Source organism: Dryobates pubescens, chromosome Z (genome assembly GCF_014839835.1).
Source record: "Dryobates pubescens isolate bDryPub1 chromosome Z, bDryPub1.pri, whole genome shotgun sequence".
In the NCBI taxonomy this organism is placed as follows: domain Eukaryota; kingdom Metazoa; phylum Chordata; class Aves; order Piciformes; family Picidae; genus Dryobates; species Dryobates pubescens.
Window position 1 is genome coordinate 39,801,778 of NC_071657.1, and position 15,118 is coordinate 39,816,895.

Here is a 15,118-nt window from a genome sequence, read left to right on the forward strand (position 1 = left end):
CACCAAGCACCCTATCAAGTCTCCTTCAGAACACCTCCAATGATGGTGACTCCACCACCTTCCCAGGCATCCCATTCCAATGGGCAATCACTCTCTCTCTGTAGAATTTCTTCCTAACATCCAGTCTGAACCTCCCCTGGCACAGCTTGAGACTGTGTCCTCTTGTTCTGGTGCTGGTTGCCTGGGAGAAGAGACCAGCCCCTGCCTGTCTACAACCTCCCTTCAGGTAGTTGTACACAGCAATAAGGTCTCCCCTGAGCCTCCTCTTCTCCAGGCTAAGCAACCCCAGCTCCCTCAGCCTCTCCTCGTAGGGCTTGTGTTCCAAACCCCTCACCAACTTTGTTGCCCTTCTCTGGACACCTTCCAGCAAGTCAACATCTTTCCTAAACTGAGGGGCCCAGAACTGGACACAGGACTCAAGATGTGGCCTAACCAGTGTGGTGTACAGGGGCAGAATGACCTCCCTGTTCCTGCTGGCCACACTGCTTCTGATACAGACCAGGATGCCGTTGGCCTTCTTGGCTGCCTGGGCACACTGCAGGCTCATGTTCAGCCTACCATCGACCAGTACCCCTAGGTCCCTCTCTGCCTGGCCGCTCTCCAGCCATATAAACCAGCTTATGTCTGTCTGTGCAGCTTGTGGTAGTTTTGGGCTGTACCTTCAAAATTTTTCCACAAGCTATATGAGAGGTGAGAAAATACCTGAAGTGTGCAGAAATTTTTGACTGAAATAAGGGTCTTCAAACACTATCACTGTTGTTTTCGTTGGCTAAAAAGTAACATAAGTTTATGTGAATGAGTTGTGAAAAATCACTGAGTAGCTTAAAGGGGATAATAGGATTTTTAAAGTCAATTTAATTCCTGAAATAAGGTTTCCATATCACTGTAAGCAATATTTTGGGGGGGAATTCATTATGCTGTATAAATGGTGTATTTATGTGAATCTATTTATGGATCTAGAGCATGAATAATATTAACAAGTTTATTTTGGTTGCATTAATTGACATTTTATTTTTGAATGTTAGGTTGCTTTAGCTTTTAGCACAAGCTATTTTCTTTGCTTAAGTTGATTAAGAGGTGGTGTAGACATTAGACGTTAGACATTATTAACCAGGTTGGAAGAGACCTTTGAGATCAAGTCCAACCTATCAACCAACACTATCTAATCAACTAAACCATGGCACCAAGCACCCCATCAAGTCTCTTCCTAAACACCTCCAGTGATGGTGACTCCACCACCTCCCTGGGCAGCCCATTCAAATGGCCAATAACTCTTTCTATGAAGAACTTTTTCCTAACATCCAGCCTAAACCTCCCCTGGCGTAGCTTGAGACTGTGTCCTTGACTGTGTATTGAAAACTCAATTATCTCATGGTTGCTGGACCCCAGAGAGCTTCCAACCACCACATCTCCCACCAGCCCTTCTCTATTTGTAAAAAGCAGAGCCTTACCCCTGGTAGGCTCACACAGCAACTGGGATAAGAAGCTGTCCTCCACACACTCTCAGAACCTTCTAGACTGCCTTCTCTCTGCTAAGTTCCCAGCAGATTTCAGGCAGGTTAAAATCGCCCATAAGAACAAGGTCTGGCGATCTTGAGACAGCCTCTAGCTGCATATAGAATAATTCATCAACTTCTTCATCCTGTTTGGGTGGTCTGTAACAGACTCCAACCAGGACGTCAGCCTTGTTGGTCTTCCCTCTAATTTTCACCCACAGGCACTCAATCTGATCGTCCTTGATCTTTAGTTCCATGGCATCTAGTGCCTCCCTCATGTACAGGGCCACCCCTTCTCCCTCACCTGTCTCTCCTGAAGAGCCTGTAGCCATCAATTACAGTGCTCCAGTCATGTGAGTCGTCCCACCACGTCTCTGTGCTGGCAACTACATCATAACTTTCCTGCTGCAACAAGGCTTCCAGCTCCTCTTGTTTGTTACCCATGGTTCATGCATTAGTGTACATGCACTTCAGCTGGGCTTCTGGTTTCACCCCTGACTTCAGCTAACCACCCCCAAACTCCTGTCTGGCGGGACTGGTTCCAGCCCCTTCCCCCTTTGAATCTAGTTTGAAGCCCTGTCAATGAGACTTGCCAATTCCCTTCCCAGAACCTCTAATTTTAACTGTGGACTATTTTTAGAGTCTATTTATTTGAAAAAGCTCTCTCATGAACCTTGCCAATACTAGCCATAGAATTTAACCTGTTTGGCAGAACTGCTTTGGCCTCACACCTTGCTTTAAAGATTTTCTGTATTATTTACTACTTTTAAAATTTATTTTATTTCATTTTATTTCCTCTTTAGGGGGATTACTGAAGCTCGTTTTGTTTATGTATTTGTTCTTGGCATAGTCTTCACTGGCACTAAAGATTTACTGAAGTCACAAGTTATTTCTGCAGATTCCAGCATAAAGTGTACAGGATTATGGGAAGTGTATAGTGGATTGGTTCTACTATCAGCCCTTCTATTTAGACCTCACAATCTACCAGTCTTGGTGTTTTGTCTGCTGATTCAGACAATGATGACAAAATATATTTGGAGACCCTTGAAATTTGATGCAGCACAGATTACTATCATGCACTACTGGTTTGGCCAAGCTTTCTTCTATTTTCAGGTAAGCTGAATACTCTCCCTGCTACAGGGGTGGAGAGGGAATGCTTTTTGAAAGAAATACTCTCCATTGTGATTAAAATGGAAATTAAATCTCAGAGTGTAATTCACTGAGTTCTCAGAAAGTTTTCTAACTGTATTGTTAATGTTTTGTTTTCAGAATCCAGAAGGGATGCATACCTCGGTAACTTGTCTTCAGTATAGGTTTCTGAAAGTGTTAAAAATATCAACTACATATATGAAGGATTGATTTGGGTCTGTCAATGGCCTCTTAACTACTCTTGTGATAATGAATTTTAAAATTTCAGCTTTTTGTTCCTGATTCTTGAGGCTTACAAAACTTGTGCAGTATCATACTAGATCTGCATGCAGTGTAAGACTGAAGAGAAGCTCTTTGTGACAAGGTAGTGTCTCTTACGAGAATCAAAACTAACTGCCTTTCTTTGCAAATAAGGTTGCAATTCCATGAAAACATTCCTCAATACTGATGCTGGAGAGATTATTTCCACTTCAAATAATGTAGAGAACTTAGTGTAGCAGACCGTTTAAGAGGGCATTGTGAAGTTGGGAATCAGGCTGGTTGTGGTTTAGGAGGACAGGCTTTCTTTTATGTTGTATATTTTTTGTTTAGGTAGTCAGCTCAGGGTATGGCCTGAGAGCAGCCCTTAATGGGGTTGGTAAGAGGCTGTAAGTAAAATCTCTCAGTACTGAGGTACCAAGCAAAAGCAGCTGCACCATTTAATGGTGGGTAGGCTGGAAAAAAAGTCCTAATTGTGGAAAAGGGACTTGTGAAAATGCTTTAAATGTTTTCATAAAGTACAAGCCCTATGAGGAGAGGCTGAGGGAGCTGGGATTGTTTAGCCTGGAGAAGAGGAGGCTCAGGGGTGACCTCATTGCCCTCTACAACTACCTGAAAGGTGGTTGTAGCCAGGAAGGGGTTGGTCTCTTCTCCCAGGCAACCAGCACCAGAACAAGGGGACACAGTCTCAAGCTGCACCAGGGGAAGTTTAGGCTCGAGGTGAGGAGAAAGTTCTTCACCGAAAGAGTCGTTAATCATTGGAATGTGCTGCCCAGGGAGGTGGTGGAGTCACCATCCCTGGAGGTGTTCAAGAGGGGACTGGATGTGACACTTGGTGCCATGGTCTAGTCATGAGGTCTGTGGTGACAGGTTGGACTTGATGATCTTTGAGGTCTCTTCCAACCGTGGTGATACTGTGATACTGAGATACTGAATGATGATCAATTGGTACCATTTGCTGAGAATTTCACAGAGCCATCACAGAGAAGCTGAGACTGATGTCATGGTGGGAGTCTGCTATAGACCAACCAGGATGAAGAAGTGGATGAAATATTCTATAAGCAGTTGGGAGAGGCTTAATGATTATTACCACTTGTTGTCATGGGGGACTTCAACTTCCCAGATGTCTGCTGGAAATACAATACAGCAGGGAGAGAACAATCATGGTGGCTCCTGGAGTGTGTGGAAGATAACTTCCTGACACAGCTGGTGAGGGAGCCAACTAGGGAAGGTGCCTTCCTTGACCTCATGTTTGTGGACAGAGAAGGATTTGTGGGGGAAGTAACTGTTGGAGGCTGTCTAGGGCACAGCGGTCATGAAATGATGAAGTTTTCAGTTCTTGGGGAAGTAAGGAAGGGGGTCAATACGACTGCCATCTTGGACTTCCAGAGGGAAGACTTTAACCTGTTCATGGGACTGATCAACAAAGTGCCTTGGGCGGTAGTCTTTTAGGATAAAGCAATCCAGGAAGGCTGGATGTACTTGAAGAAGGAAGTCTTAAAGGTGCAGGACAGGCTGTCCCCGTTTGCTGAAAGAGGATCCATCAATAAAGGGACTGACTTGGCTGAATAGAGAGCTTTGTCTGGAACCCCTTGCACTGGGACCCCCAACTCCTAAAGACATAGAAGGTAACCTCTGCTTCAGGTGTGTTACAAATACTGTCTTCTCATGACAGTGGTTCCTCTGTTTATGCACACCTCTTGCCACAGATGCAGGTACTTAAGCTTTAAGTGTTTGCAAGAGGCCCATAAACAAGTGACCTCAGAAGACAGATGATTTTCTGTGGTTATGTACACTTCCCAGCTCATCCTGACATGATGGAAGATGAAACTCTGAAATTGCCCATACTATTTACAATATAGCTTTCTGGTTTAGTAACAGATTTCAAATTTTTGAACAAGCTGTTTAGTCTTTTTTCTTTAGTTTGTTGGAATAACAGACAGGTTACAGGGTTGGTGACAGCTTTCAGATCCTCCCTTTGCTTCTTTGCCTTCCAGCGAAGATATACCATTCTTACTCAGTGAACTGCAGGTGTCTGCGGTTTAGCAACAGCCTGTCTTGGCCATGACCACCAATTGACCGTGACCAATTTTGAGTGACTTATGAAAGGGCTGTGTTTCAGACAGAGTATGTATCTTTTGTTCTCAGGTACTGAATTAAGGAAGTACAACTGAGCTGGTTCTCCTGGAGAAGCCCATGAAGTTCCCAGCTTCACTCTTGAGCTCTTCCATTCAGTCTGCCTTGGTATCGACTAGTCATTTATTTACTGCCTCTTGGGCCAGTGTTATCTGTGCTTGAAGGCTAAGGGAGAGATGTGAAGGGAGCATAACTATATTATTAGTCATGATGTGCACTGCTGACATAGATTTAAATGTCTTCCCTGTCTTCCTTTCCTAAAGCTGTGTGCTTACTAGAGCTACCACTATTAATCTGGCTGAGTTCAGAGTGGTGCTAGGTTTTTAATCTCCAGACAGGCATAAAGATCTAATGTAGCATACAAAAATGCTGCAGGGTTTATGGTTGAAATACAGAAATTGAAAGCACTGAAATTTGTTGTTTATGTAGATCAGATTAAATACTAAATTTATGCCAGCTAAATGAGGCAGAGAAAAGAAATGTGAACTGACTATAAACCCTTTCCATCTGAAAACAGGAGACAGATTAGAAGAACTACTTTTTGCATACGTCCTGGTATGATTAGGAGAATGTGACTTCATGCCCATGTTGCTAAGCCTTTTTTAAAGAGGCAAGAGGGTACATAATGACAAAAGCAGTAACTCTGTCTTGCTAAGTGTGGTATATAAGTGGTGGCATTTTTAATGTGACAGTGAGTAAAAATAGCCTTGTTTAGGATAGCATATTTAATGAATGAGATAGTGTTCTTTCAAAGAAGTACTGTAGGATCTTGGAAGACCTCATGGAAGTATAGCTGTGGAAATCCTAAGAGTACAGAGCAAGCATGTTTTGGAGGAGCAGACACTATTTTTTTTAATCAGTTGGCATAGTTGATGAAAATGGGAGGGAAAAATGAAGTGCCTGAACATGGAAGCTAATGTTTTGATCCTAAGTAGAAAAAATAGTCCCATAAATTAAATGCAATTGAAAACAAATGCCTTCAGCTGACACTTGGTTTAGTGTTCTACACTTGCTTCTTCCTGTCAAATATTTTTAAGCATTGACAAGAACCTCCTAAGCCTTCCCTTCTTGAAGCCCTTCTTGAAGCCATCCCAGTTCTCTCAGCCATTCCTTGTATGGCAGAGGCTCTGGTGCAAACATCATGTTTAGGGTCTGTCACTGGACTTACTTCAGCTTGTTCATATCTTTTCCATCTCAGGGAGCCCAGACTGGATGCAATCTGCCTGGTGTGGCTTCTCCAGTGCTGAGCAGAGGGAAAGGATTGCTTCCCTCAACTCGCTGGTAATGATTTTCCTCTAACGCAGCCCAGGGTGCTGTTGGCCACCTTTTACTGCAAGGATACAGTGCTGGCTTATTTTCCACTTAGCCAACAGGACCCCCAGGCCCTTTTTGCAAAGATGCTTTTTTAATATGGCTTCTGTGAGCACACATGTCCAACTTTCTATCCACCAGTACCCCCAAATTCTTTTCCACAGGGCTGCTCTCAGTGCCTTCATCCCCCAGCCTGTATTGATACCAGAGATTGCTCCAACACAGGTGCAGGACCTTGTATTTGGCCTTGTTGAACATCGTAAGGTTCACATGGGCCCACTTCTCAAGTTCATCCAAGTCCCTCAGACATGCAAACAGCTTGGTGTCATCTGCAAATTTGTATTTGATCCCACTGTCTGTATCATTGATGAGGATACTAAACAATTATGGTCTCGGTGTGGACCTCTTGTCACCACTCTCCGTCTGGATATCAAGCTGTTGACCACTATCCTCTGGATGTGACCATCCAACCAATTCTTCATTCATCAAATAGTCTACCCATCAAATCCATACCTCTCCAATTTAGAGTGATGTATGTTGTGTGGGACTGAGTCAAAGGTATGACATCTATAGCTCTTCCCTTGTGCACTGATGTAGTCCCTCTGCCACTAGGTTTGCCAGGCAGGACTTGCCCTTGGTGAAGCTGTGCTGGCTATCTTGAATTCATGTATTGTGTGGAATATTAGAAGTTAGAAGCTAGAAAAAATCGTTTTAAATGTATGAATTAGTTTTGGAGAAGGATATCTAACATGAAGAAAAAATGCTGCTTACTGCTTAGCAGGGCTCTTCCTGTAGTAGGTGTGGAGCTATCCATGAGGCTCAGCAGATTTCTTAAAAGAGTGGGGTGTTAGAAGAACACTTATCATCCAGTATGGTAGGAGATGTGTGTGGATCCAAGTGTATGTGTCTTTGCTCATCTTGGTCTTCAGCTCTATCACTTTAAAGTCAAAGGTTGGGTGAAGTGAGCCCTGTATGAAAGGAACCACAGGGAAAGAAGGGGGAGAGTGCTGTTCCTTCCTCCAGGCTCCTTTCTCTGCTCTCAGTGTCTTTCAGAGGAGAGTACAGCTTTTTGCCCAGTTGTGCAGGAGATGCACTTCTGCATGCTACAGTTATTGTTGCTCCTTCTCATGTGCAGTGGGATAGGGAGTTGCCCCAAGCTGCCAAGGATCAACTTAGGGACATGGTTTAGTTTGGACCTTTCAGTGCTGGTTTGAGGGTTCGACAGGATGATCACTGAGGTCTCTTCCAACCAGATATTTTCTGTGTTTCCATGAACACAGCTATGTGCAGCTGGGGCAAACTGAGGAGGCCTTTCAGCTCTTCATCAGTTGAGCAGAATTGCCTGATGTCTCATCTGTTCTTACTCTGCATGCATCATACACAAGAGAAGGAGGAGAGAGAAAGCTATTAGATGTGGTGAGGAGAAGACCTGTTGATGTGAATAGGGAAGAGAGAAGGTTCTGTGCCCATCTGTCACTGTCAACTTATGCTTGTTGTGGAGCAGCACCATACCCTACTCTCAATTTGCTGCACGTGACCTTTCTGCTCTTGCCGTGTTCTCAATTTATTCACTTTTTTATACCCTTTACACCCAAGGAGGAGCCTTGTTATACGTTTTCCCCCCTGCAGTCTAATCTTACAGGTTCAAAGGCAAAGACAATGTTTTTTTTTTACTTTACAAGCTCATCATTAGTTACTCTTTTCACTGTTCCTGTCATTAATGAACATTATGCTAAAAGCATAACAATGATGTTATTACACTGGTGCACTGCAACAGTCTGCTACAGTGGTGCATGATGAAGGTTAAAATGATGAAGACTGACAGTCACAAGTCAAGATTTTTCTGCTGTATGATACCCTGGTAAAATACTTACCTTACTGCCCTCTCAGGCTTCCCTCACATGCCAGGGATATCATCATGGTAGCATAGATGGGACTGGTGGCTAGTGATAATGACTGCTCAATGCTTCTGTCTACATGGATGGCTCTTTTTTCTCCTAAATCTCTTCTTTCAAACTTAATTAGAATTCAGATTTAACTAGCATGCTGTTCTTTGTACATCTGTCCTTGTTTGGCATTGTCACCTACAACATTTTTAAAATAAGAGATTTATTTTGTTGTATGTTACTGGGTATTACATTTGTTCGTAAATACAGTATTTGTACTGTTGTCTATCTTAATGTAAAATGAAATCTCTTCTTTCTAAAATAAGAGTTTAGAGCTGCTTCAGGAACAGGTTTTTTTGCTGTCCCTGGTGCCTAGTTATTTATATTCTTGAAAAAGCTGCCTGTTTTTCTCATGTCCTTCCTTTTGTGCTCTGGATTTCATGGGCAACTCAGATATGTGTATGCGATGATAGCATTTCCTAGCTAGGGTTACTTGCTTTTCAAAAAGACCGCAGTCACTGAGGTGAGAGGAGATCAGATTGGAGGAAAAGGCAGATCTGCCACTCCATGCTGCTCAGACTGGGTTTGAGTATATTAATGGTGACATCTTTTACATTTGGGTTGTTCTGAGATTCGGGGCGGGGCGGGGGGGAAATGAAAATTTGGTGTCTGTTAAAATGCTGCTGCTGAAGAAACCAATGGGCTTCTCCAGGTATGGTAAGAACATCTCAGAGCTTTTACACTAGTCTGAGGAAACCTGTCTTTGGCCTGCTAAACTAAGAAACACTCTGCTGTAATCATAGGGGATGTAGTGTTCCACTGCAGCTGTGAATTAGAGCCCTGTTATCTCCAAGGACAAGAAATATTTACTTCTAAGTGTAATTCTAGGCAACAGACCTAAAATCTTGGGTTTAAACTGTGTGTGACAAAAAATGGACTTTCTGATGATTTATTTTTGTGACTGAAATCAGCAAATGTAAACACTTTTTTTCTGATGTAATTTATTAAACAACATGCATGTTAATTTGCAAGCAAAGTAAGACAAGCAAAAGATGATGTTGTTTATACTTTCACTGGTAAGCTATTTTATTGAAACTCTTGATGTAAATAGTATGGCTGTACTGTAAAGTGACTGATGCAATAATTAATATTATTCTAATGTCTTCTCAATGTTTCTTTGGAGCTACTTGAATCTTTATATTTTTAATTTGTATTTCAGGGAAATTCAAATGGCATTGCTACTGTGGATATTTCAGCAGGTTTCGTGGGACTAGAAAGCTATGTGGAGATACCAGCTATCTTCCTTACTGCATTTGCAACATATGCAGGACCTTTGCTTTGGGCCATTCATCTGCTGTGTTACTTGAGTTCTGAATTCAGGTAATTATGTTTTGCATTAAAGTAATGCTCCTTCATATACTGCAGATATAAATACTATCTATATAATGTATACCTTTTCAAACAAACAGTTTTGTTCATGTAACTTTTTTGTTAAGCAAATACATGTTCTTTGGTGTGAGTTTGTGTCACCTCACACTTCCAGTTTTATTTTCTGTGCAGCAATTTTACACTGGAAATGCACATGAATGTTTTACTAATTTTGTTTTGCAGCGAATTCTCAGTTTTCTGTGCTAAATTACTTAAAATTTTATCACATTTTGTTGTAACAGCATGTTCTGCCTAAAAACATTTTTCAAGGGACCTATTAAGTAAGGCACCCGAGAAGGACTTTTTAAAGCTCTAGAATACAATTCAAATTTAGCTAACATGCTGTTCTTTGTGTCCTTGTTTGGCATAGTGACATACAACATTTTAAAAAGAAAAGATATTTATTTTATTGTTATGTTACTGGTTATTACAGTAATTTGTAACTACAGTATTTGTACTGTTGTGCATCTTGTATTGTGAATAGGTTAATGTAAAACGAATTAGTGCATTTGGAATTTTAAGACGATGTAGTTAAAAAATGCTTTAATAACTTATAGTGTATGTGTAAAATCCAATTGAACTCTGTCATATTCCATTTAACTCGTCCAGGGCATTCAAACTCGGAGATGAAGCATGGCTAAAATAGAGAGAGGAGTTGTAAATTCTGTATCTTATAATACCAGTGAACAAATGCACAAACCTGATATATTTGCAGAGAAATAACATTTGACAGCATCTAACTTCTTACCATCTCAGAGTCTTTTCTCTGTTATCTGTGGGAGTTAAATATAAGGTGGGTTTTTGTTTGTTTGCTTTGTGGGTTTTTGTTTGTTTGGTTGGTTTGTTTTTTATTATATTTTTTTAAACAGGGAACAATATGTTTCAGTAGGCTTGGCAGTTTGGATTTTAGACAGCATTTAGTTTATTAGAACTCTTTGCCTTATGCATTGTCATCCTCTGTAGACATTTGACTTCCCTTTATCCTACAGTGCCATCCAGTCGTATTCTGTTGGTGGTTTTGCTTTCTGTCTTCTGTATTATCTTTTCATTTGATTGTTTTGGTCTATACCTAAGCTGTGTACATGTGGTGGCACATGTGTGCTCATCAAAGCTGGGATGCCCATCTGACCAAGCTCCATTGACTAGTAGAGATTTTTGAACCCAGAAGGACCCATTCTGACAGGCTACATTCCTGCATGGTCATTGTGTCCATTGCTTCACATTAATAGGCACCTTCAACAGCTTGAGTTGCTATTCACATTATTTACTGATTGGGCTGTCTGCCATGCTCCTCTCTAAAAATGTCTAGTCCTTTCTACTTTATTGCAGTGGAATTTTGCAGCCCAATGCTAGGCCATTGTATTGCTTTAGTATTCAGTATTCAGTATTCAGTATCACTAAGGTTGGAAGAGACACGCATTCCTTAGTGTAGATTGATTCTCACTGTAGAAGACTGCCTTTTAACCTGGGTTTAGTTACCTTGAAGTCCTCTTTGGTTTTACATAGATTGATACTAAGTATTGGTCTTTATGTTTAATGCCTCTGAAACCCAGCCTTTTAAATTTGTTTTCTTCAGGAAAAGTAGCTGTGGAACAGACCAAATATTGATATCTGGATTTGTATAAATACAGAAACCCCTTTCTTGAATTTTGCTTACTACCTGGCATCTTGACACCAAACTCAATTGTAACTGTTTTCAGTGCTCCTCAGTTTAGCTACTGCTTTGCTCCATCAGTACATACTCCCAGGGTCCACACTCTTCAGGTTTTCTCCATACTTTCAACTATCTTTGAAAAATAATTATCATGTACATATAAAAAGCTCTGTCTCTTGTCTTCTAGTAAATACGTGACCCATGACTCTGGGTATTACATTCTATTAACCTATTGTTTTCCCCAGTTCCTTTATACTTCTGCCATGCTTTGTTTAGAATAGAGCTAAACAGTTTCACTGATCACATCCATGCTGCTGTGTTGCTTTTTGGCAGTTCTTTCATTATTACACTGTAGGTGCTTTGGAACTGAACCCTTTTGCTTATGCTTGGAGGACTCCAAGCAGAGTGGAATAAACTGTCTCAGTCATTGTCAGGGGAGGCAGAGAGAAAGAGTAAGAGCTACAGAAACATCTTTAGAGAGCTGTATTTTTACTGTTTAAACTCTGGACTGCAGCCTGGTATTAACACTAATCTACAATGAAGAGAAAGTGACACCATATAGCATGTTTTTTTTTTCAAAGCTCTTCTAACAAAATACTAAAAAACTCTCTAACAAAAACTCTGAGGGTCTAAACTCGTTTAGTATTGTTTCAAATAATGTGTCTCTGTAGTGGTGTTGGTTGTTCTGATGTTTTCTTGGTTGAATTTTTGCAGATTAAAAGTTCAGATAGTAGTGTTATCAGGTACAGGTCTGGTTTAAGCTGCTTTCAAGTGGGCAGCTGTGACCTGTAATCCCCACATGACTTAGTTAAGTAGAGTCCGTCAAACAGCTTGTATCTGTAACCATTTTAAGGTTCATTTGGGTCAAGTGGTAAGGTCATTTCCTCGATGAAACAGTGTGTAACTCTGGGCTGGCATCTCTGTTGCCACTGAGACTTGTTTAAATTGGTGTGTTATGGTGCTTGGAGATTGTTCTGTAGACTTTTCAGCTTACTTTTGTGTTCTGTGGTTGCTGGCTAAATGTTTGCCTCATTACTTTGTCATTATTCCTTGGAGCCAAAGCTGGAACTGTAAAATGTTTTATCTTCTTCATATGTTTTCTTAAATGTGTGGAAGACTGAGCTTTTTCAAAAATTGCCTTACCAATGAAATTCAAACCATTTCCTGTTCTTTCTTGTCATCCTGAGCACAAGATAGGGATGCTTTCTGCACTTCCTCCATATAGGAAGTCTACAAGAATCCAGCTCCTCTGTTTGTTTTTTTTTTAAATATGCTGAGTGGGCCCAATTAGATTGTCACAGCATGTTGTTAGGATTCCTGACCCATCCTGGTACAATCTTAGCTGAATGGATGTGTTCAGAACCACTCAGCAAGACCATTCTTAGCAAAGCCTCTAGCATCCTCCAGCCTGTTTTAGGGCTGTTGCATCTAAGGAAGTTAACCTGGATGAAGAAGCCTGACTTCAGTGACACCTATCTTTATTTATTCCAGCCACTTAGCAGAACCCCTGTAATTTATAGCTGCTTCAGCTGAGTTAGCTGACCAGAACTTCTTGCTGGAGTTCTTATAACCCAAGCTACTCAGGAGCATCACTTCATAGGGGCAAGCACATGCGCATACCCTTCCCTTTCTCTCTGCACTTTCTATTTATGAAATCACAGAATACTTGAGTGTGGAGTCAAACCCTCCTGTCCAAAGCAGGGTCAATCAGAGCAAGTTCCTCAGGGCCCTCTCTAGTTATTTTTTTGAGTGCATCCAAGAATGGACACTCCAGGGTCTCCTTGGGAACCTGTTCCAGTGTATGACAACCTTTGCAGTAAAACACTTGTTTAAGAGGATTTTGTTGTATTTTAGTTTATGTTCATTGCCTTTCATCCTTTCACTGGATGCTGCTGTGAAGAGTCTGAGTAAATTTTCTTTATGTCTGCCCATCAGATATTTATGAGCATTGGTGAGATCCTTGCTGAGGCTTCTCTGCTGAAGGATAAACAGTTCCAGCCTCTCATGTTTTATGTTCCATCCGTTCATCATCTTTGTGACCTTTCAGTGAACACAGTTCAGTACATCCAGAACTGGGGGCAGAACCCTAGATGTGATGTCACTACTGATCAGCAGAGAAAAAAGATCACCTTCATCAACCTGCTGGCTCTACTTTTACCTCTACAGCCCTGGGATGGTTGAAAGGAACATATTTGTGTTCAAGTTGCTATGTTCTTCTCTGCCAAGCTGTTTTGCAGGTATTTAAATGTAATAATGATAATAATGATAATGATGATGATGATGGTGATAATAATAATAATAATAATAATAATAATAATAATAATAATAATAATAATAATAATAATAATAATAATAATAATAATAAAACAGGTTGGAAGAGACCTTCAAGATCATCGCATCCAACCCATCAAGCAATCCAACACCACCTAAACAACTAACCCATGGCACCAAGCACCCCATTAAGTCTCCTCCTGAACACCCCCAGTGATGGTGACTCCACCACGTCCCTGGGCAGCCCATTCCAATGGGCAATCACTCTCTCTGTATAGAACTTCTTTCTAACATCCAACCTAAACCTCCCCTGGTGCAGCCTGAGACTGTGTCCTCTTGTTCTGGTACTGGCTGCCTGGGAGAAGAGACCAACCTCCACCTGTCTACAACCTCCCTTCAGGTAGCTGTAGAGAGCAATAAGGTCACCCCTGAGTCTCCTTTTCTCCAAGCTAAGCAATCCCAGCTCCCTCAGCCTCTCCTCATAGGGCTTGTGTTCCAAACACCTCACCAACTTTGTGGCCCTTCTCTGGACTTGTTCCAGCAAGTCAACATCCTTCCTAAACTGAGGGGCCCAGAACTGGACACAGTACTCGAGGTGTGGCCTAACCAGTGCAGTGTACAGGGGCAGAATGACCTCCCTGCTCCTGCTGGCCACACTGTTCTTGATGCAGGCCATGATGCCATTGGCCCTCTTGGCTGCCTGGGCACACTGCAGGCTCATGTTCAGCCTACTGTCGACCAGTACCCCAAGGTCCCTCTCTGCCTGGCTGCTCTCCAGCCACTCTGACCCCAGCCTGTAGCACTGCGTGGGGTTGCTGTGGCCAATGTGCAGAACCCAGCACTTGCATGTGTTGAATCTCATGCTCATCTGTCCAGCCTGTTGAGGTCCCTCTGCAGAGCCTCTGTACCCTCCAGCAGATCAACTCCTACCCCCAGCTTGGTGTCATCAGCAAATTTACCGATGATGGACTCAATGCCCTCATCCAGATCATCAATAAAGATGTTAAAGAGCATGGGGCCCAGCACTGGTCCTTGGGGCACACCACTGGTGACTGGCTGCCAGCTGGATGTGGCACCATTCACCACCACTCTCTGGGCTTGGCCCTCCAGCCAGTTCCTAACCCAATGCAGTGTGCTCCTGTCCAGGCCATGGGCTGACAGCTTGGCCAGGAGTTTGCTATGGGGGACGGTGTCAAAGGCCTTGCTGAGGTCCAGGTAGACCACATACACAGGTCTCCCCACATCCACCAGTTGGGTCACCTGATCATAGAAGGAGATCAGGTTGGTCAGGCAGGACCTGCCCTTCCTAAATCCATGCTGGCTAGGCCTGATCCCTTGGCCATCCTGTAAGTGCTGTGTGATTGCACTCAAGATGACCTGTTCCATAATCTTTCCTGGCACTGAGGTCAGGCTGACAGGCCTGTAATTCCCTGGCTCATCCAACCGGCCCTTCTTGTGGATGGGCATCACATTGGCCAGCTTCCAGTCATCTGGGATCTCTCCAGTGAGCCAGGACTGCTGGAAAATGA

The 15,118-nt window shown here is 42.4% G+C and overlaps 1 protein-coding gene across 1 annotated transcript in view; it reads left to right on the forward strand.

Moving 5' to 3' along the window:
- Positions 1-15,118, forward strand: part of PIGG (phosphatidylinositol glycan anchor biosynthesis class G) — an 86,282-nt gene that overhangs the window by 44,111 nt on the left and 27,053 nt on the right. The window contains exons 11-12 of the mRNA XM_054178291.1: positions 2,300-2,609; positions 9,456-9,616. Of these exons, the coding sequence (XP_054034266.1) occupies positions 2,300-2,609; positions 9,456-9,616 (471 nt within the window). The remainder of the gene's footprint in view (positions 1-2,299; positions 2,610-9,455; positions 9,617-15,118) is intronic.